This window comes from Equus przewalskii, chromosome 1 (assembly GCF_037783145.1).
Source record: "Equus przewalskii isolate Varuska chromosome 1, EquPr2, whole genome shotgun sequence".
NCBI classification, from domain to species: domain Eukaryota; kingdom Metazoa; phylum Chordata; class Mammalia; order Perissodactyla; family Equidae; genus Equus; species Equus przewalskii.
The window spans coordinates 129257209-129280174 of NC_091831.1; the positions used below are offsets into that span (position 1 = coordinate 129257209).

The window sequence follows — 22966 nt, forward strand, 5'->3', positions numbered from 1 at the left end:
TGAGATTTCCTCTATATTATACATTCAAAAGTACATATTTTTATCAGAATATTTTATTTCAAGAGTTAACACTTTTTTTCAAAAAGTAAAAACAATATAGTTACTTCCCTGAGTATAAAGAACTAATCCTACAATAAAAGACAATTACAAAATTAAGCCATTAGAGTTACATAATTCTCTGCATTCAGTTATACTCTATTACAAATTTATTCTTAAAAAATCTCATGTATTTTGGGACTTTAATGTTTCAAACAAAACAAAACAACTCATTTTGCACTTGTGATGTTAAGGTATGTCTGATCTGTCTTTATCAAATTCCAGAGCAATCTTTAAAGCAGTGCTATTGAGGCCAACAGATTGCATGTTACATATGATAGAAACAACTATTCCTCTTGGGGGAACCTTGTTATGTATAGTTTCTGCATCCAGTTCTTCAGGAAGGACCAGCAGGACACTACTGGCACCCACTGCACCTCCAGTATGCGAGGCATAATGCCGTTGCTTCCTACAAGAACCATATGTTTGCTTCTTTTCCACAACACCCCATGCCATTGCATATTTACCCTCTTTATCCCAAGACATCTCTGTGTTAGGGACTGGCGTCCAAATCATAACCATTGTTTCTGGTTTGAGATATCCAGGTAAAAGATTTTCATTTGAGTTCTTAAACAGCCCGACTTGATAACCATACAGCATTGCATTCCCAAATTTCAGAAGGTCACCCACTGTAGACAGAAATCCACCACCAGCCCATTTATAGGAGTTATCCACGTAAGGTGTGTTGACAAGTCGTCTCTTTTTATTGTAAACATAAAATCTAAAATGAAATAAGAATGGTCATTAAAAATTTAATAGTCTATTATTGACTTTACACATGAAAACGAACAGGAAAATGTGTACATGAGACAGATTGTATTGCAATGTAGTGATCATACATTCTGAGAAACTAACCATTAATTTTCAGTATGATTCAGATCCTGATGAAACACAGATAACTGGGTAATTAAAGCAAAGAAAGCGGGTTGTTTTTCTGTTGACATGGCTCGCCTATGCTGAGGGTATCAAACTTTTAATACCTGCAAAAATGTATTGATTAATATTACACACGATATATTTGCCCCAGGCGTATGCAGAGACACCTGTCATTCAGTAGACATTCCCAGTCCTTGGGCTCGGTGAATCATGTGCCATGTGAGTTTTATAACGAAAAGTGCACACAGTGGGATGTTCAGGAATAAGGTTAATATATAAAGAGACTATATCTCCTGCTAAAAAACCATAGAAAAACTATGTAGAATGATATGATGTAGTACCTTCTTGGTGTAGTGGCAGAAGCTGGAGTTAGCAAGCCTCAGTTTGAATCCCAACTCTCACCCTTACTAGCTATGTTTATTTTATTTGATTAACAAACACTTAGTTCTTACTATGTGCCAGGAATTGTTCTAAGAACTATATAAATAAGAACTACTGTATTCTAGTAACAATGTTAGGAGGTAGATATTATTATAATTCCTATTTTACAGATGAAGAAACTGAGGCACAGAGAGTATAAGTAACTTGTCCAAGGTCACACAGCTTGTAAGTGGCAGAGTTGGATTCAAACTGAGAGGCAGTCTGTTGCCTCTCTGTTTCTGCATCCTAATTTGTAAAATGGAGACAAAAGTATCTACTTTGCGCTTAGGAATACATGTTTAAAACACTTTGCATATTTCTGGTAGGTACTTAATAACTGGTAGCTGTTATTTACTCGTGCACTCAACAGTCATTGATGGAGCACTTACCATGTGTCAGGTACTGTTTGGACGCTGGGATAAAGCGTTAAACAAAAGAGACAAAGTGCCTGACCTCATGAAGTTTCTATTCTAATATCGGGAGACTGTACCATAAATATTAGTAAATGAAATGAAATTACAAAATAATTACACAAAAAATGAAACTTGGCTCATGAGGATCCTTTCCTTTGAGAGTCATAATAAAATGGTGCTCTTAGGTTTTCAGTGTGCTGACTGTCTCACCTCTAATGATCTTCATTTTCATGCTACCTTGGGCTATTCATAAGCACTGTCAGACCTCAATCTCACCATCAATTTAAACTGTTTTATCTCTAAGGTCTCAAACTCAGAAATTTCTTCCTATGACAATGATTTCCAATCCTTCCAACTCTCCACCTGAACCTGCTCTCTGCCCTCACTGTGACCTCCATCTATTCTCCTTGACTATGACCAATTTTCCTAGGTCTTTCAGTTCCTACTGATTTCACCTGATTTTCTGTTCCAGCCTGAATTATATCATCAGCCATTTCAGCTATTTCAGCTGTGGTCTCACTAGCACATTTGGGTTCCTCACTCTCGTGACCTTACATTACACCAATCCACCAATCCTGAATAAATCCAGGTACCCTTCCCTTGGTTCCTTATCTGCCAAGAAAGGCTGTGGAAGTTCATATAACAAAGCTGAGCTGACTGATATCAGTTCATACTTTTGCTAAGGGTCTCCACTGCTGTTAGCATTCTTTCTGGTTGTTCCCTGGTATATAGTGGCTATTCCCAACCTCTTCCACTCAGTCCTCTACCCTAGCTCAGGCCCAGTCAACAGATAACTATATCCTTTGTTTTACTGAGGACATTGAGGCCATTTAGAGTCAGCTAGCAATGCCCATCTTTATCTTAAAATGTATTTACACCATCATCCATTATTTTTTCCTTCTCTCTCGTCACTTAAGAAATTTTCCTTTTGTTTTTAAGACTAAAATTCTACTACCTGCATTTTTGACTGCTTCTTTTTTGCCTCTACAACCTTGTTCCTCCAGTTACACTTCCTAGATTACTTTATCTCCTTGAAGTCCATTCTTCATGCAGAAGCCAGAGATTGTGTCTCCCTCTTTTCCTATACATTTGAAACCCTTCGATGGTTACCACTGTAATGAGAATACAGCTCAATTTTTTACTATGGCCTACAACACACTCAATGGTCCTCAACAGAGACAGTACCAACTTCCTAAGGGAAATTTTTGGAGGCATTTTTTTAGTTGTCACAATTATTAGAGGGCTCTTACTGACATTCAATGGATGGAAGTCCAAAGGTCCTAAATGTCCTGTGATGTATGGAAAAGTCACACCACAATGGGTACATTCTCCCATATCCTGTAACACCTTCAACTATCCCACCAGATATTCATATAAGTAAAAAATCTGTTTGCAACTAGCTGACCCTAGAACCTCTCCATTTCACATATAAACACAATGTACTTTTTGCACATTTTCACTCTGCAATGAATTTTTCTTGAATGTAACCATTGTGAAAACTGAAGAAAGACCACACTTTATTTTGTTCACAACTTTAGCCAGAGTTGGCCACCAAGGGCATGAGTTGAAGCATCAATACAATACACCTGTATTGGTCTACACTTACAGTTGTCACAATTACAATGCTTTTATGTATTAAATAGTTGCATCTGACCTTTATTATGACTCCTAACGTTGTCATGAGTAAACTTTAACATTTTGAAATATCATTTATTTATTATAAATTACATCCTTTTTCTTTTTTATATTTTAGTTAGAGTATTGAGTCTAGGTTATATGATCTATGACTTCCATTTCAGGATATTAAAGGAGGTGTTATAAAATATTTATTAAATTAAGGGGCAGTGGGCCTAATGGCATTGAGACTTACTGTCCAATATGATTTAGCCCCTGCTTACCTCTTTGATTTTATCACTTACAACATTTTGCCTTGCTTCTTTCATGCCAGACTTATTTCTGTATTTGCAACAAGGCAAGCTAGCTTTCCTTATCATTCATGTCTCAGCTCAACTGACATGGCCTTAAATGAATTTTTTTTTTTTTTTATAAATTTATCTCACTAATAGTGAGCTTGTTTTTTTTTTTTTTAAGATTTTATTTTTTCCTTTTTCTCCCCAAAGCCCCCCGGTACATAGTTGTGTATTCTTCGTTGTGGGTTCCTCTAGTTGTGGCATGTGGAACGCTGCCTCAGCGTGGTCTGACGAGCAGTGCCATGTCCGCGCCCAGGATTCGAACCGACGAAACACTGGGCCGCCTGCAGCGGAGCGCGCGAACTTAACCACTCGGCCACGGGGCCAGCCCCTTAAATGAATTTATTTTAAGTAGATCCCCTGACGTCCTCTCCCTGTCACTCTATATCTCATTGCCCAGTTTTATTTTTTAATATAATACCTGAAATTCTTAGTTTACATGTTAGTCTGTCTCTTCCTGCAGAATGCAAGTTTCATAAGAGCAGGAACCTTATCTACCTTGTTCATTGATGATTCCCCTACCTAGAACAGTACTTGCCATCCACTAAGTGCTCATTAAACATATTGAATACATCAAAGCATCATTTGCTCGCCAAATATTTAATGGAGACACCTTGCAAGGCACTGGAGAGAGAAGTAAAACCAAACACTGTGGCTGTTCTCTCAAGGGGCTAACAGTCTTGCTGGATAGTTCTTAAATGTCAAAGAACCAGATGAATCGCCTGAGGATTTTGTTACAATGCAGAGTCTGCTTCAGTAGGTCTGGGGAGGGCCTGAAATTCTGCCATTCTAACAAGTTCCCTGGTGATGCCAATCCTGCTGGTCCCTGGACCTCACTTTGAGTAACACGTTGGGGGATGACTAGCAAGACAGAGGTGAGGAATCAAGAGCAAGCCTTGATGAAATAGCTGCCCACAGAGGCCAGCCTGGGAAGCAAAGTAGTTCAGTTTGGCTGAAGCAGAGAGCCTAAGGGGACAAGTGGCAAGAGATGATGCTGGAGGAATAGACATGGGATGTGGGGTAGGTCACAAAGGACTTTCTGTGCCATGCTAGGAACTTTGACTTCTTCACCTTAGTTCACAAAATGCTCTAGTTTCCTATATCCTAAGGAAAAAACCCCTTTTATCTTTTTATCCTTGTTACAGCTTCCAGCTACCAGTCCTTTCTCTCTCCTCATTTTACTGCCAAACTACATAAAATAGTCCATGCACTGTTTCCATGCACTCACCCTCTCCATCCATTCAGTTCCTTAAAATCTGGTTTCTGTTCCTCTATCAGTGCAAAACAGCTGTCTTGTCGGTTATGAAAGATTTTCTAATTCACTTTTTACAGTCCTCATCCTATTTGCCCCCTGTCCCCTGCCCATAGAGAGTCAATTTTGAAAACCCCAATTTTATTTAGGACAAGAACGTATTCAGCTAAAAACTAATTTTCCTGTATCCCTTACAGCTAAGTGTGGCCTGTGGCTAAAATTCTGGCCAAAGAAATGTAACTAGTATTTTGGGGTGGGATTCTGGGGAAATGTCTTAAATAGGTGACAGACACTAGGAGGCACTATTTTAAAAATACACATATACATAGAGAGAAGTGATAAAGATGATAAATATTTACTCTTGGTATACGATAACTCTAAAAAGCCTTGGTCAGGACAGTATAAACATATTTAATTTATGATTACGATCAAGGAGTTGGAAACTTTGGCTGGAAATTTTATTTGCTGCAAAATGATGCCATAAAACAAATGAATAGAAATATATGCATTTGCTAAGTTTTACTTCAAGGTTTTTAAATTTTTGTTCCTATCTTTGAAAAAATTCCTTTTACTCCCTGAACTCCCTCAAAAGCTGATGCCTTTAAGCTCTTTTAAAATGATTATTACAAAAAAAAGAATCAGAGTTCTAGAGGCCCAAATAGATATTGTATCAAGTAAAATAAAAACAAAGCAAATGGACAGAACATTTTCCTAGGTGACAATATTTCCTTCTTTTCATGCCCTATTTTATTACAGCAGCCCATCAAAGCTAACTAAAATGAATCAAGTACCCCTGTAGCACCATTGGGGACCACCAAAATCTAAAGAAAAAGCCCAGAGCTGATAGGAACCTTGAACAGCAGAAATGGAAGTCCATGGCCTTTTTTCAAAAAATGGGAGATAAAATGAAATTAATTCATCATCATATGCCATATTTTGATTTTTGTGCAACTTGTAAATTAATCGCTCATTAAGAAACAGCAAATGATAAGTGGCTTGTAGTGTGTACATTCATAGAGCCTTAATTTTCAGTTTAGAAAAGAGGCTCAATGATTATACATAATGTCTTCTCTCCCTCATATATAAATCTAGGCATTCATTTTCAAATGCCTAGATCAAAATCAAAATAAGGTCATGCATATATGCCATCTTTACTACACAATCTTTTTTAGATTCAATTGACAAACTCTTGTATTTGTCAATATCTCTTATGCTTTCCAGTAGAATATAATTGTTGGATCTAAAACTAATAAACATCAGAGTATGAAGTGGTCAAGAACTATAGGCCATTTAAAAAATTAAAATTCATTGCTTGCTGCTAACCTAATTTCTTTTGGATCCAAAAAACTCTCTTTCGGGCTGATTTGCAACGCACATTAAACCTTTTAAATAAGCTGGTAATTTAAAAATGGTAATTTAATTAAATACAACATAAGATTGAACAAAACTAGTGTGGGGATAGGAAGATAAAGCTAAAAAAATTCCATCATTTCATCTATTTCAAGTACCATTAAGCCATTTAAAGTATGTACTAATGGAAATACGCAAGCTAAAAGTAACAGTTGATCTGTTAAATGTGTTAGCTTTCTAACAAATCAAATAATAATAAGAGTAAAATGGAAAGAAAACACCATAACCATAAAACTCATATTAGTCATTAGCCTCAAGATTCTCTCCCAACGTCCCTTTTACAAATTACTAATAAAAGTTATGATAAAGTTTTAGTTTGATACATTCCAATGAAATGACTTTCAAATTTCTACAGTGGAGAAATCTGGCGGGTACCATTTCAACAAAGTGATTAAAATTATCATCACCAATAATGGGACAAACTGACATCATGTGACTTCTGAGAGACATGACAACTACATGTAATGTGTGATCCTGGACTGGATCCTTGACCAGAAATAAATTTTGTTCTTTTCTTTTGCTATAAAGGACATATTGGGATAATTGGCAAAATTTGAATAAGGTCTGTAGATTTGATAAAAGCATTGTGTCAATGTTAATTTCTTGAATGTCCTTGTTTTTAGAAAATATATGTTTAAGTATTTACAGGTAAAGGGATACCATGTCTGCAAGTTATTTCCAAATGGCTCAGAGAATGGTTCAAATGTAGACAGATAAAGCAGGTGTGGTAAAATGATAACATTTGGGGAATCTGGGTGAAAGGTATACAAGAATTCTTTGTACTATTCTTGCAATTTTTCTATAAGTATGAAATCATTTCAAAATAAAGTTAAAACAAAAAATAATAAAAGGTAAACAAGCAAACAAAGCATTAGCTAAAACATACAAGAAAGAGATGACTGAAGAGCAAATCATAGATAGTCATGATAGGTGCAATTTTTGGTTTAATTATTTACGTGCTTAAATTATTATTGCTGTCTTTTATCTAAGGATCTTTGGGGTACTCTACAAATACATTTTATTTCCTTCACTTTATAGATGGAAAAACAGACATGTAGAAAAGCTCCCAAAATGCGGCAAGTTGCTTTTGGAATGAAGAAAAGGAAAATCTGACTTTTAATTGATAACATAGTGTTAAGATGTGATATAGCTAGACACACCAGAAGGTATTCATTTACCTTGCTCTATTGTAAATCACTGGCTCATTTTCTTCCTGCACAGTTGTCAGCATATCCAAGTCATGGAATATTTTCTGCATATAGTCCAAATATTTATATCCTGAAGCTCTTTCTACTATGGCTGCCAGTAGGGTATAGCCAAAAGTTGAGTACAAAAACTGACTACCTTGAGACATCATTGCAAGGGGAAAAAAAAGAAAATGCTTCATTATTATTTAAAAACATGTAAAAGTTTCCCAATGAAAATTGCCATACCTTAAAACTGGAATATTTTACTTCAGCTTTTAGAAAAACATCATGGATGATATATTAAATTTAGTCAATTTTGCAATGGCCTTACTTATCCCATGTCTCTAACATAAGAATAAAATGATGACCAATATACTTAAAATTTCATATGAATCTATTCCTTTCTATGATAATGAAATAAGCAAATAAATCCTACCTCAAAACAAAACAAAAATCTGTCAAAGTAGCAACAAAACAGGAAGAGAAAGAAAAGCAAATACGGTTTCTTGAGTCAACTGTCTTGTTCTTAATATACTACTACCCATTGTTTAAGGCATAATTAGTTGAACATGCTATTTTAATAAAATATATGTAGGTATAAGAACCTTGTTTCAAATACATATTAAAATACAAATACATATTCAAATATATATATTTTTTCAAATATATACCTTTGAATCATTTTGGATTCTGGAAATGTAGATTGTATGATCTGTATTAAAAATGGATAGGAACCTTATTTTTTAAGACAAAATCCATAATTATATTCTTTGCCCTTATAAAACTATACCTATATAATATATATTCACAGTAAAAACAACTTTAAAAATGAAAATGGAATAAAAGTAAATAAATCTATGGTAAATTTAAAGATATTAAGTGATTTCAGTAGGCATCGCACCAAAAAATATACAAAAACAAAGAATTATTTTTACAGATCAGCTTTTTGGGAAATAAAATTAAGTTGATGAACACTAATTTAAGGAATAAAGTACAAAATAAGCTGAGCAATTTAAATTCTAACTAAATACTAAAATGTTAGCAATACTTTATTCTGTCCACTTTGTCCAGATTTTATTTGGAGAACTATCATTCCAACATTTCTCCATAATTTTTCCACAAACATCTTGATACTGAACATCCTGATACTGAGAATGACTGGGTAGCCACTAACGAGGCTAAATCTAGACAACTGGCCACCTAGATGCTAGGCTGTGTGAGGAACCACAGACAAAAAGGCAAGCGCTGCACTGACAACAAAATCCACGCCACAATCACCCACCACATCGAATGCACTCAGAGTGGTGTCATTTTGGATTTTCTGAAAATTAATCCTTCAAATAATGATGACTTCATTAAGAGAAGGAATTAAAACTCACCAGGTTTAAAGAACAAAGGATCGTTTTTAAATAATCTGAGGGATTCAATTGAATTTTCAAACTTTTCTTTCAAATATAATTCGCCTTGTTCAAAATCATTCTTTTTCTTGCCAGGCTTTGAATTCCGGCCTTTGGCTTCATTATCCTGCTCTATCTTAGCTTTAGCAAAGTCATTCTTTTCATTACTTTTGCCTCCTTTTTCTTTTAACTCTCTCTCTTGGTCAGATTCCATCGTCCCTTTCATCATCTTCAAGGCTTTATAAGCTTTCTCTTCTTTCACCTTTTTCATGTCCTTTTCATAATGACGGATTCCACTTAAATGGGAAATCAATAATCTTGTTGTGACAGAAACCTAATTGTAAAAACATGAAAATTCAATTACATGATTAAATTGTACAATAAAAAGTTAGTAGCCTTGGAATAATGCATCAGGAATTAATATTTTCCATGTTAAATTGCTGCTGGAAAAATATATCATATACAGATCTTTAGCCTTAAATTTCAGAAAAATACCCACTTGATTATCATCTGGATTAAGAAAACTTAATCCATTAACAATTATTAAAAACAAACCAAAGAATCCTATGAAAGTGTAAACCATTTAACATGTCATTAGTAAAATGAACTGTGAGTTTTGTTACCTTTTCACCTTCATACTCTTTTTCCGGGAATTCAGGAACATAATGTTGTACTGGGACATCAAGATCCAGTTTCCCTGCTTCCCACAATTTGGCAAGGGCAACCATGGTGAGGCTTTTGCTGATACTGGCAATTCTCATAACTGTCTCTGGTTTGCATGGTACACGGTTCTCAACATCAGCATAACCTAAACCTTTGGGGAAAAAAAAAGCAAAAAGTCACTATTAATTGACTTCATTGTCAAAGGAGTCTTGAAAAACTGAAATAATACTATCTTAAAACATCCTGTGTATTTATCTAAAGGAAAAGATATTCCACTCTTATAAGTGAATTAAAACTGAACACGTAAGCGATGAGTGTCTTAGCGACACTGACAATAGTAAGTCTAACAATTTAACCTTATAGCTAAACTGAATTGTACCATGTGCACAATAGTAATTTTCTGATTCAGACACTAATTTTTCTTAGCTTAACTAAACAATTTAGTTATTCTACATTTCAAATAAATTACTCTACCTTCTTCAAAGAAAACATCATTCTTCTTCAGATTATATTTATTCTCGATTTTTTAGTGAGTTTCCACTGAATTCATTAAAATAGTCACCCAATAAAAATGAATGTGAAAAGATGTCCCACAAATCCAATCTAGCTAACCATCAATTTAATTCAGTTACAAACTAGAAGAAAAACAATTTACCACTAATTTAAAGCTCCTTCTAGAAAATTTTTTAGGTTTGGTTTCACCTTCTTGACAGGCTGAAAGTGTGGAAATCTAACTTTGAGATATAAATAACTGAGATTTGAAAAGAAAGAAAAGGTATAATGATTGTTTTTAAACTGTTAAATGTGGATTATGCTGAAAAATATCTACATAAAAACAAAGCCCTCACCCATAAAGCTAACATTTCATTCATTTTTGACTAAAATATTTCCATGAATTAGGTATCACAATTAGACTATACTTATACTTGGGAGAAGAATCATTTTTCTTTAAATTCAAAACCCTACTGCTCCGATAGTAAGGAGTAAACAAGTACTACTTTCTTTAAATGATGTCTGAAACAACATTTCCTAAAAGCACAGTTCCTCAAAACCTGGGATGACCAGTTGGACCAATTGGTGTGCAATGGAGATGTAAATCAAGTTATAAAATATGCTTTGATAAAAGTATCATAAAATGATTAGAAATCCTCCTCCCAAAGTTTCTAGCTTTTTCTTTGAAAAAGTAGCGGACATTTCTGCCTCCTCAAAGAAAGTAATAAAGTAGATCGTAAACTCATTAAGGACGAGGAATCGTGTCTCTCTCCAGTACTTAGTACAGTGCATATTACAAACAGGGGACTCAATGAATTGTTGACTGAATTAAAAAAGAAAAACACAAAGTTCTCATGCTTTATCTAGTCATCAGGGTTATCTACAAATACGCAGTTAACAGATGGTTCTATACACAACTTTCAGAATAAATCCAGTCGTTACAGAAAAGTAAAGGTAGAAACAAGCCATCTTGAGGACTCCAATTTACTCATTAGAGTCACATTTTAAATCTTGTTGTTTATAGAAAACCTAATTCTTCATTGTTAGACACGTTTTCTCTACAATACGTGTGGCTTGAAGTAAACTGAACAGCATTTCATGGGATTCACGCCAGGCGGTAAAACATCAAGATTTCATTCACCAACTGGCACAAAACAAGCCACTAAGTAACACTTTCTGAGCCCACCTTCGGACCAGACTTCTGTTCCATCTACAGAGACTCCAACCACTATGCCCGGCGCGCCCACCTCATCCTAAGAACGAAGGAGAAACAACTGACAGTTCAAAGACAGCCCAACGCCCCCGCCCCTCCGCCACCGATTTCCTCCGGAGCCCCCAGACCCCGCCCCCTCCGCTCGGCCCCGCCCCTCGGCCCGGGCCCGCCCCCTCCGCTCGGCCCCGCCCCCTCGGCCCGGGCCCGCCCACCTCGCCTCCGGCCGGCCGGCCGGCGCTATTGGTGAGGGGTGTACGCTGTCGGCACACGGAGGGGGAAGGGGCGGTCCCCTAGGCGGGCGGTGACCTCCGCCTCGACTTGGGCAACCCCCCAAGAACGTCTGACCGTGGCTGTGCGGTCAGGAAATGGGAAGTGTTTCTCAGAAGCCGACCGCGGGCATCCCACCACCCGGCTGGGGTCCGCTCGGCCCCAGGAAACGACCGTCGAGGGGCCCCACTCCGAGGTGACGCCGGGGGTGGGCCGCCGGCTGCCCGGCTGCCCACGCCCCCTGTCGCCGCACCTTGATCCGGTGCAGCAGGTCGCGGCTGCTCTCGATGGCTCTGGCGAAGCGCCTGGAGTGGGGCGGCGCGGGGGTCTGCGGTGACCACGGGGCGAGGGACAGCTCCTGCGGTGGCAGCGGCTCGGTCTGAGGCGACGCCTCGGGGTCGGGGGCTGCGGGGAGAGGCGAGGGGGCCGCGCCCCTCAGCCCGCCCGCCAGCTTCACCCCGAGCGCCAGCCCCAGCCCCAGCCCGAGGCCCCCGACCCAGCCGGGGCCGAGCGGCGGCAGCCCGGCGCGCTGGTGGGCCCCGCGCCGCCCGCTGCCCCACGCCCAGCCCCTGGGGGTCGTGGCCCGGGCGGTCACGGCTGACAGGAGGCGGTACATGGCGTCTCTGGCGAGCCGGCAGCCTCGCAGCTCCCGCTGGCCGGGCGGGCTGCGGAGGCGCGGGGAAGGGAGGGGACGGCCGGGGAGGGGAGGGGGCGGGGACCGCGCTCAGACTCTAGCAGTCGACGGCCGACGTCCGGAGCGCCGATCGCATCGAGCCCTTCCTCCTTTCATTGTTTTCTCCTTGCCTGTCTCTTTCTGGGTATTTTTTCATCCCCCTCCCCCGACTTTCCCTCTCTGCCTCCCATCAAATCTGCTGTCACCTCATCTGAGAAGACTTCCTAGTTCCCGTCCCCGTGGATGTTCTCGCCACACCTGGACTGCCAGTGCGCACCCCTCCTTAATAACACTTAACTCTTTGTTTCGCTGAACTACTCTGATTCCTTACCGGGCTGTGACCTGTTTGGAGAGCCAGGACTTTTGCTTTTGGATCCTCAGCTCCTGGAACAGCGCCTGGCACACAGCAGCCGCTCAACAGGCATCTTTTTTCCCCTGAGAACTCTCTTTTTTCTCTTTTGCCATCTCCACTCTTTGTCTCATTTCAACTTCTTCCATTTACCTAAGGCTCTTTTAAAATCTCTTACTTCTGGAGGTCTAGCTCTACACCACATCAAACTTAGTAACTTATATCCAGGCCTTATATTTAAAAAAAATTCTTTTGCTGTAAAAAAGTTTTAAATTTGGCACTTAAAAATTTTAATCCAAAAGTAACTCATAAAATTACAGTTAGCTATGATTTCTGACATCTGTACATAATCAGAGATTCTCTTGAAATAAGAAATCTAAACTGTCAACGAATAAGAGGCATAGCAAGAGAAGCAAAAAGTTTATTTGGGATCTCAGGAATTCCAATTCGAGGAGCCTGATAGATTCAGGTAGAAACCCAAATAGTGTCCCGCTAGGGAGTAAAAGTTAGGGGCTTTTAAAGGCAAAAGAGGAAGTTTGTATTACAAAGAATTTTAATTGGAGTTGGAGACAGAGAGCTAGTCTTGGCTAAACATTGATTGACTGTTGATTTTATCTTCAGAAAGTCCACAATCCTCAGTCCTTGTGATCAGGATGTCCAGTTCTCCTGCTGACTTTTCAAACAATGATTTGTAAAACAATTGCTGTTTTGGCCCACTCCAAAGGTTTTGCCCAGTCCAAGGTTGAAGACAGCAAGGCAGTTTCTCTGGAAAGGCTGCTCGACTCCATTTAAAATGGCTCCACTATAGTCAGTTTGGACAAACCTCAAATTGCTACAAAATGTAAAATGTGTAAATCCTAATTGAACAATTAGTTACACAATATTAATTAAAAAATAGATACATATATTTTTGCTGAGGAAGATTTGCCTTCAGCTAACATCTGCTGCCAATCCTCCTCTTTTTTTGCGTGAGGAAAATTAGCCATAAGCTAACATCTGTGCCAACTTCCTCTATTTTGTATGTGGGACACTGCCACAGCATGGCCGACAGTGGTATAGGTCTGCGCCTGGGAGCTGACCTGTAAACCTGGGCTGCTGAAGTGGAACACGCTGAGCTTAACCACTACACCCCAGGGCTGGCCCCAATACAGTGTTAATTTTGAAGATAATTAAACATCCATTCTGATTTTACAATTTTCTATTTATACTTTGATATATATATTTCTTAAAGATTTTTGAAAGCTTGTAGGCCTTAGGTACTGGGACATTATACCCAATGTATAAAATGCTGCTGTCTTTCCTTGCAGGTGGAATAGAGAGAGAGAGAGTTCGCAGACTTGAATTGACAAGCTGTTGTCAGGAGAAGAAGCTGTAAACATCTTGAGCTAATAATTGTTTAATTGGAGGACAAGATAATAATGGTAACCACACCTAGTCAGGAGATACTGGGGCTAAATAATTATAAGGTGCTGAGGCTGCTCACAAAGCCACAACCCCCAAGAGATCAGGGTATCCTAGGACCCACAGGGTTTGGCACTGAAACTCACAGGTCTCTGGAGCAGCACCTGCAGTTAGGGTGGACAGGTGCACTCTGTCAAGATGGTATTGGAGATTGCCATCACAGGGTCCCTACAGGTCATGTCGAAGCACGTGACCACGAGAGAAAAAATATAAAGAGAAAAATGTGACAGACATAACCAGTGGTGGTTACAATAAGTCCTCATTTTACCATTCTTTTAAAAACTGTATATATATATTTTATGCACTCTTCTGTACCTCTCTTTGGATCAGAAATGGAACAGAAACACAGAGCCACATAGAGAGCAAAAGCTAAGCTCCTGTGGACTTCCACCAGTTTAGAAGCAGGTAGAGGCCACCCAAAGTATGGCTTCTGTGAAGGTAACAGAATAAAGGTTGTCCAAGCAAGCCCAATGCCTAGGAGGCAGCCTGACTGAGCAGGTGGCAGATGTGTTGGCAGGATCTTTACTGTCACCTCGGAGGGGAGCCCAGAGTGCCAATATTTTAGCTGGCTCTGGATTGGGAGCCAGAGAAACTAGATGGAAGAAAAGTAAATCCCTAGACAGGGAGAAGAGTGGGAAGACAGAAAGAAAGAGGAGAAGGAAAGGAAGGAAAAAGAAGAAAGAAAGAGTTTTTCCGCTAAAAATAAACCTGCAAACCAAATTTCCAAAACATATGAAGGAAAATATTTCTAAGAAAGACTGGCAACAAAATCAATAATCAAAAAGTGAAATAACCTCAGACAAATGAAAGCAGTAGAACAATCTACAGGAAAAGAGAAAAAAAAAGGGCATTCTCTGGCTAAAAAAAAGATGAGTCGATAGAAAACTAAATATGTGTTTTTTCAAAGAATTCTCAAAGGGAGAAATGAATCACAATATTCAAGAAACAAACAAGGAATTATGAAACTAAAATAGGAATAAATGAAACAAGAACATAAGGATATGAAAAAGAGCTTATCAGAAATTGTGGAAAATAAAAAATCCTGAGAGCTTTAAAAAGGGCATCTCTTTCCCTCTGGAGTTTGAAGCGCAAAGGCGGTGGCCTGCCTCCGAGGTCAGTTTTTGTTTTCTCTTGTTTACTTTTGCGGGCTAAACTTCTCCAGCTGCTCTAACCATTCTTCATAACTCAAGGTTCCCAGGCCCCAAACTGGCTCTAAGAACTAGACCCTCACTTCCTATCCTCTGGACAGTTAACATTTTTACCAGTTGAATCACAGCATTGGTTCATAATGAATTTGTGGTCAGCAAGCAAGTCTTTCTTTTTTTTTTACATAAATGTTATAGTCAAATCCAGCTTCCCTTCCATATCATGTACTTGCAAAATTGATTTAACATATAGCTCTGTTAACCTTTATCTTATTGGTTTCGAGTTAGTATTTCTATGGTATTTAATCTAAATTCTGGTTTTGGATATATCATAAACCTTTTGACTTTCATATCTTCTTCCAATGAGATAGGCAAAATTTCTGTCTCGTTCAAAGTATTGAATAAGGCTGGACCTCAGATAGAACCCACTGGTACACCAGTAGGAACCTCTCTCCAGGGGGTCAGAGGTCCCGTAGCCAGTACTCTTTTGAGATGGTTGTTCATACAGCGGGGAGCCCGTCATTGCTATTCTGAGACTTGGAGGTAGTACTTTTGTTTCCTCTCCTGAATATTTTCCTTTGTACTTTTGACCTCAGGTTCTTTTAAGGCTTTTGCAGAACCCTACTTTTAATCATCCAACACATATTTATGGGTATCTGCTCTTTGCTAGACAAAGTTGTTGCTGAGGTTACAATGGTGACTCAAAACAGACATGGTCTCAGCCCTCCTGGAACTTACAGGCCGGAGGGTAAGAAAGTCATGAGTCAAATAAACACAGAAACAAATGTAAAATCCCGCTGTAGTAAGTGCTGAGAAGGAGAGATGCATAGTGCGTTGAGAGGCTATTATCGTGAGGTTTGATTTAGTCTTGGAGATCGGGAGAGGTTTTCCTAATTAAGTGAAGGTAGATCTAAGACCTTGGGCAGAAAGAGAGAGGAAGTGTTCCATGCAGAGGAATCAGCGAGTGCAGAGACTCTGTGGTGGGAGGGAGGAGGTTTCACTCATGGAATTAAGAGATGGCCATGGCGGCTGCCATTGAGACCTAAGGCGAGTGAGGTAAGGGATGAGGCTAGGAAGTGACTATTCGGGACCTCCTCCCCGGCTATTTCTTTGGAAGAAGGAATATTCTTCTGGAGCTGCTTCTGGACACAAGTTCTGTTCAACTATATCTCAGTATAGTATATACTATATTATAATATGTAGTATTGTGAAATACTATTTGTTTGTTTGGGTTAACATTTCAAAATTCATTACTCATACCCTGTGCTTTGGTGTGTCGACATCAGAGGTCATAAATATTACTGTTAATCAGCTTCTTGCCGCACCTTCCAACGTCAAGAATTACTAAGTACTTCCTCCTTAATGCTGCTACTTGGTCACAATTACTCCTCACACTATGTGATTTTAAAGTTTTATTTGGGTGGTTTATTTTTTTATCCCTAAAATTTAGATGAGGGTACATTCATTTTGGATAGTAACTTGGGAGTAACTATTAACTATCAAAAAATGCTTATAACTCATGACCCACAACACCACTTTTAGGTTATATATTCTAGAGCTGCGTTTTTCAAAGTATGGCCCTTGGACCACCATCATTAGCATCACCTGAGAACTCTTTGGAAATGCCAGTGCTCCAGGTCCCACCCAGCTCTACTAAGTCAGAAACTCTAAGAGTGGTGCCCTACAATCTGTGATTTTAAAAGCCCACTAGCTGATTCTGATACAGGCTAAAGTTTGAAAACTACTACTCTAAAGAAGTATCTGCACACATTGCATCAGATAACTTTTGCTGTAAAACAAGAACTATTTATTTAGCTCACAGCTTTCCAGGTTGGCAACTTGGGCTAGACTCAGCAAGGCAGTTCTTCTGATTTCCTCTGGCCTCAGTCATTGTCAGCAGTCTGCTGCTGGGTTAGTTGGGGGCTGGCTGGGGTAGGTTGCCCTCAGCTGACACAGCTCAGTTCTGTTCTGTCTGGTCTCTCTTTCTCCAACAGGGTTGCCTGGGCTTGTTCACCTGATGGCTGGACAGAGATCCAAGAGAGAGAAGGCAGAAGCATTCAAGACCTCTTGAGGCCTAAGCTTGGAACTGGCACACTGTCACGTCTGCTGCATTCTATTGGCCAAATTAAGTCCAAAGTCATCCTAGATTTAAGGGGAAGAGAAAAGGATTTTACCTGTTGATGAGAAGAGCTACAAACTCTCATTGTAAAGTGTATGGATATAGGGAGGGTGGAGAATTGTGACCCTGTTTTACAGTCTTCCACACGTGTGCATATAGAAATAATACAAGACTGTTTATTGCAGCATTTTTGATAATAACAAAACATTGGAAACAACCTAAACACCCTTCACGAAGGGAATGGGCAAGTTGTGGCACATCCATACCACGGAATACTGTGTATCCATTGAAAGGAATGAGCTAGGTCTCTTTCTGGGCCGACTAGAAGAAATATAAAGGAAAACTTTTTTTTTTTAAATAAAAAAAGACAACTGAAGAGCAGTTTGTACAGAATAATACCATTTATATATTTTTAAAACCTACACAGCATTACGTATTTTTGATGGGTACATGTATATGCTTGTAGAGGTATTTCAGAAGGTCTAGAAGCACACACACCTAACTTACAGCAGTGATTGCTCTTGGGGAGTGAGGGAGGAGGCAAGAATTCAAAGTGGTGGTCGGAGAGGATTTTAGCTTCATCTGTTAGGTTATTTTTTTCAAAAAAGAATACATATGTATTCTATGAAATTAAAATTAAAAAAATAAAACATAAATTTGGTTGGAAGCCCATTTCAGGGTAAGTCTCTTGTCTGACACATTCTTCCAGGTCTTTATGAGATTCTGTCGTTCACTCAACCACATTTAGTGAAGACTGCTGTGATCTATGCACTGTACTGGGTGCTAAGGGCACTCAATCCTTTGTCAGGTTCCCACCATTTTAGTCTCTAATCAGTTTCTTACCCATATCTTCAAAGTCTTTAGCAAGAAATTCCAGGTTTTTTCTGACCGCATTATGGATTCCCATGTGTATCAGCAGAAACGGGCTGTGACTGGTGGGCTATTACTGTATCTGGATCTGGGAAGATGCATACCTCCCAGTGAACCTTGTCAAGATTAAATGTGGCGGATGTCACCCCTTAGCAAGGATCACATACTGTTTTAACACTGCCATTCATTTTTATCCCATCCCTATACCCTCTTGCAAAACCCCTTCCTAGCTTGTTTCCAAAGCTTTTATTGAGCAGAGGACAGAGCGTCATATGACCTGTCCATTCTTGCCACAAATGATTGGATGACAGGTAAACCCCTACCCAGGGTCAGCCAAATTGAATTTTCTCTCCCAGAACTTTTTAACAGTGGTACAGGAATTTTGGTCAGTCTTTCTTGAGTGCTTGGGCTGGTGGATCCTGGAGGACCAGATGGCCACCTTTTTCCTCAAGTATTGAGAAATAGAGAAAGCTGGTCTGCAGAGAAGGGAATGAGACAGATGTGCATAGATGAGAGGCCATATAATTAGTTAGTTAGACAGACAGACGGTTAATTAAGAATCAGAGCTGCTTTAGTTTGATGGCTTAGGTTCCAGCTTTCAGCTCACCTGCCCCCCAGTACACTTCCTGTTTGGGGCATGTCTGTAAGAATTCCTTTAAACATTCCAATAATCTCCCCAATTCTTCTTTCAGTTTTCTCAAAATTAATCTGAATGGGTTTCTGTTACTTCTAATCAAATAATCCTTCACTATAGCACCATCACAAAGTATGTCTTCTATGTGAGGTGGAAACCTATGCCTTCATGCCAGAGCCTGCAAGTCTATGTGAACACATTACATTCTCTTGAATACCTGGAATTACACTCTGTATGGAAAAAGTCTCATATAAGGGGATAGCTTTGATAGGTTAGAATTTATTACTCACTTTCTCTATTTTCACATTTTTCCACTTTTAAGTAATCTATGGGTCAAAAAGGAAGCCTCAAGGAAAATTTAAAGGATACATTGAATTGAATGAAAGTGAAAATACAGCATATTAAAATTTATGGAGCACAGATAAAGCAGCACTGAGAGAGAAATTTACAGCACTAAATTATATAAATTGGGAAATGGTGTACATTAGGAAAGAGTAGAGGTCTCAAATCAATAGTCTAAGCTCCTATCTAGGAAAAAAAAAGAGCAAAATAAACCCAAAGCAGCAGAAGAAAGGAAATAATAAAGAGCATATATCAATGAAATTTAAAACAAAAACAATAGAGAGAATCAATGAAACAAAGGGCTGGTTCTTCAAAAAGATTGATAAACTCGACACAACTTAACCAAAATATAATTTGAATAGCTTTATAACTACTAAGAGGATTGAATTTATAATTTAACACCCCTGCCCCCCAATGAAATCTCTAGGCCCGGATGGTTTTACTGGAGAATTCTAACAAACATTTAAACAAGAATTAGCACCAATTCTCTACAATCTTTTCCAGAAAATAGAAGAGGAGGGAACACCTTCCCATAGTATAACCCTGATACCAAAATCAGACAAAGACACTACAAAAAAAGATAGAAAGTTACAGCCCAATACCTCTTATGAATATAGACTTACAGATTCTTAACAAATACTACCAAATAAAATTCAGCAGTACATAAAAAGAATTATACTCTGTGACCAAGTGAGGTTTATTCCAAGGATTGAAGCTTCGTTTAATATTTTAAAAAATCAACCAACACAATCTACCATATTAACAAGCTAAAGAAGAAAAATCACATAATGATATCAATTGATGTAGAAAAATTATTTGATAAAAGTCAACACCTTTTCATAATAAAAACTCTCAGGGGCCTGCCTGGTGGCGCAGCAATTAAGTTCACACGTTCCGCTTTGGTGACCCTGGGTTCGCCAGTTTGGATCCTGGGTGCAGACATGGTGCTGCTCAGCAGGCCATGCTGTGGCAGGCATCCCACATAGAAAGTAGAGGAAGACAGGCACAGATGTTAGCTCAGGGCCAGTCTTCCTCAGCAAAAAGAGGACAATTGGTGGCAGATGTTAGCTCAGGGCTAATCTTCCTCAAAAAAAAAAAAAAAAACCAGAAACCTCTCAGAAACATAGGAATAAAGAGGAACTTGGTCAACTTGATAAAGAGCATCTCTCTCTCTAAAAACTACAGTTAACTTATATTTAATGGGAAAGACTGAATGCTTTCCCCTAAGATTAAGAATAAGACAAGTATGTCCATTTTCACTACTCTTGTTCAACATAGTGCTGGAAATTCTAGCCAGTTAGATAAGACAGAAAAGGAAATAAGAAGCACATATATTATAAGGGAAGAGGTAAAACTGTTCCTATTTATAGATAATCTGAATGTATAGTTAGAAAACCTCACAGGAATCTTTAAAGACAAACAAACAAAACCTCCTGGAACTAATAAGTGAGTTCAGCAAGGTCATAGCATATAAGAAAAGCATAAAAATACCAATTGTATTTCCATATGCCAGCAATGAACACTTGGACACCAAAATTTTAAATGCGATACCATATTTTATCACTCAAAAATATCCCACAATATTTAGGTGTAAATCTAACAAAATATGTACAGCACTGGTATACTGAAAACTACACAACAATGATGAAAGAACTCAAAGAAGATCTAAATAAATGGAGAGACATACCATATTCATGGATTGGAAGACTCAACATAGTAAAGATGTCAATTCTCCACAAACTGATATACAGGTTTAACACAATTCCTATTAAAATCCCTGCAAGATTTTTTTATAGATATAGACAAGAATGTATTAAAATTTTTATGGAAAGACAAAGAAACCAGAATAGCCATAACAATTTTGAAAAGAAGAATAAAGTGGGAGAAATCAGTCAACCTGATTTCAAGACGTATTGTATAACACCGTGATCAAGACTGTGTAGTACTGGCAGAGGAACAGACATATAGACCAGAGGAATAGAATAGAGAATGTAGAAATAGACCTACACAAATATGTCCAACTGATTTTTGACAATGGTGAAAAGTAATTCAATGGAGGAAAGATAACCTTTTTAACAAACTGTATTGGAACAATTCAACATTTATAAGCAAAAAAAATGAGCCTCAATCTAAGTCTCACATAAAATTTAACTCAAAATGGATCACACACTTAAATGTGAATGTAAAACTATAAAACTTTTAGAATAAAGCTTAAGAGAAAATCTTTGGGGTCTGGGGCTATTGAAAGAATTCTTAGACTTGACACCAAAAGCATGACCCATAAAAGGAAAATTAATATATTAGACTTAAAAATCAAAACTTTTATCTGAGAAAGACTCTCATAATAGGATGAAAAGATAAGCTACAGAGTGGGAGAAAATATTTGCAAACCACATATCCAAGAAAGGACTAGCATTTAGAATATTTTAGGACCTCTCAAAACTCAACAGAGAAGAGAACAAACAATATAATTAGAACATGGCCAGAAGACATGAAGAGACATCTCACTGAAGAGGATATACAGATGTCCAAAAAACACATGAAAAGATGTTCAAAATCATTTCCATAGGTAAATAAAAACTAAAATTACAGTGGAATATTACTACACATCTGTTGAAATGGCAAAAATAAAAAATAGTGACAACACCAAATGATGGCGAGGATGCAGAGAAGCTGGATCACTTATGCATTGCTGGAAGGAATGTAAAATGGAACAGCCATTCTGGAAAATAGTTTTGTGGTTTCCTAAAAAAACAAACCATATGACCCAGTATTTGCAATTCTGAGCATTAAGCCCAGAGAAATGAGGACTTATGTTCATACAAAAGCCTGTACATGAATATTTATACCAGCTTTATTCATATGGTCCAGACTGAAAGCAACCCAGATGTCCTTCAGCTGGTGAATGGTTAAACAAACTGTGTTACATTCCTACCATGTAATACCTCTCAGCAAAGAAAGGAAAGAACTATTCATATACACAGCAACCTGGATGAATCTCCAGAGAATTATGGTGAGTGAGACAAGCAATTCCCAAAGATATGTAGCTGTATGATTCCATTTATATAACATTCTTGAAATGACAACCTTATAGAAATGGAGAACAGATGAGTGTTTGCCGGGTGTTAAGGAGAGGGAAATGGATATTGCTTTAAAAGGGCAATATGAGGGATCCTTGTGATGATGGAGCTTTTCTGTATCTTGATTGTATCAATTGTCAGTATCCTGGTTGTGAAATTTTACTATAGTTTTGCAAGATTATCCATGGGGAAAGCCAGATAAAGGGTACACAGGATCTCTCTGTCTTGTTTCTTAGAACTGCATGGGCATCTACAATTATCTCAAAATAAAAAGTTTATTTAAAAATAAAAGATGCAGTATGAACCAGGATGAATACTCTGAAGCTCAAGCTCTGTTTAGCCACATGAGAAAGTCCAGACTCTTGTGGTTAGCTAGGCATGTGGATAACCTATTGAGAAAAACTGTTTTCTTGTTTTTTCCGGAAAAAAAAGCAGCCCACAAAGGAATAAACCAGATTTCCTCCCCTGCCAAGAGGGCAGCCAGGACTCTGAGTCCCCAGGGGGTAGTTAACAACCTTAACTGGTCCATTTGAGAGGTCTCAACCCACCGGAGAGCAAACAGAGACGGTTTTGTCTTGCCCAGCTATCTGCTTTGCTTCGCCAAATCCCTTTCCAGCTGGGTAGAGGGGAGCTTTAG

At 38.5% G+C, this 22966-nt stretch overlaps 1 protein-coding gene and 1 long non-coding RNA gene across 3 annotated transcripts; one reads left to right on the plus strand and one right to left on the minus strand.

The window, feature by feature from the left end:
• Positions 1–35: 35 nt before the first annotated feature.
• LACTB (lactamase beta) lies at positions 36–12339 on the minus strand. 2 transcript variants are annotated; one of them, XR_011527805.1, is made up of 6 exons: positions 11910–12339; positions 11363–11429; positions 9645–9835; positions 9004–9355; positions 7616–7777; positions 36–817 (listed from the first exon to the last, which is right to left on the minus strand). XR_011527805.1 is itself a non-coding variant. In XM_070578138.1 (6 exons), exons 1-6 carry the CDS (start codon positions 12270–12272, stop codon positions 286–288), a joined length of 1671 nt encoding a protein of 556 aa, XP_070434239.1. In that variant the 5' UTR covers positions 12273–12335; the 3' UTR covers positions 36–285. The 2 variants fall into 2 exon arrangements, 1 of the variants encoding a protein (XP_070434239.1); XM_070578138.1 differs by having other exon boundaries at positions 7616–7781; positions 11910–12335.
• Positions 11588–18075, plus strand: LOC139076336 (uncharacterized). The gene is made up of 3 exons (XR_011527825.1): positions 11588–11632; positions 13986–15252; positions 17279–18075. It is a non-coding gene; the product is annotated as an uncharacterized lncRNA (long non-coding RNA).
• Positions 18076–22966: the final 4891 nt, after the last annotated feature.

Excerpts from the sequence above, each read along its gene's own strand:
- LACTB (XM_070578138.1), bottom strand. The coding sequence starts at position 12,272 with ATGTACCGCCTCCTGTCAGCCGTGACCGCCCGGGCCACGACCCCCAGG. Across the intron at positions 11,430-11,909 it reads ACCTGCTGCACCGGATCAAG|GATGAGGTGGGCGCGCCGGG; the intron begins GTGCGGCGACAG and ends CTTCGTTCTTAG. Across the intron at positions 818-7,615 it reads GTGATTTACAATAGAGCAAG|ATTTTATGTTTACAATAAAA; the intron begins GTAAATGAATAC and ends ATTTCATTTTAG.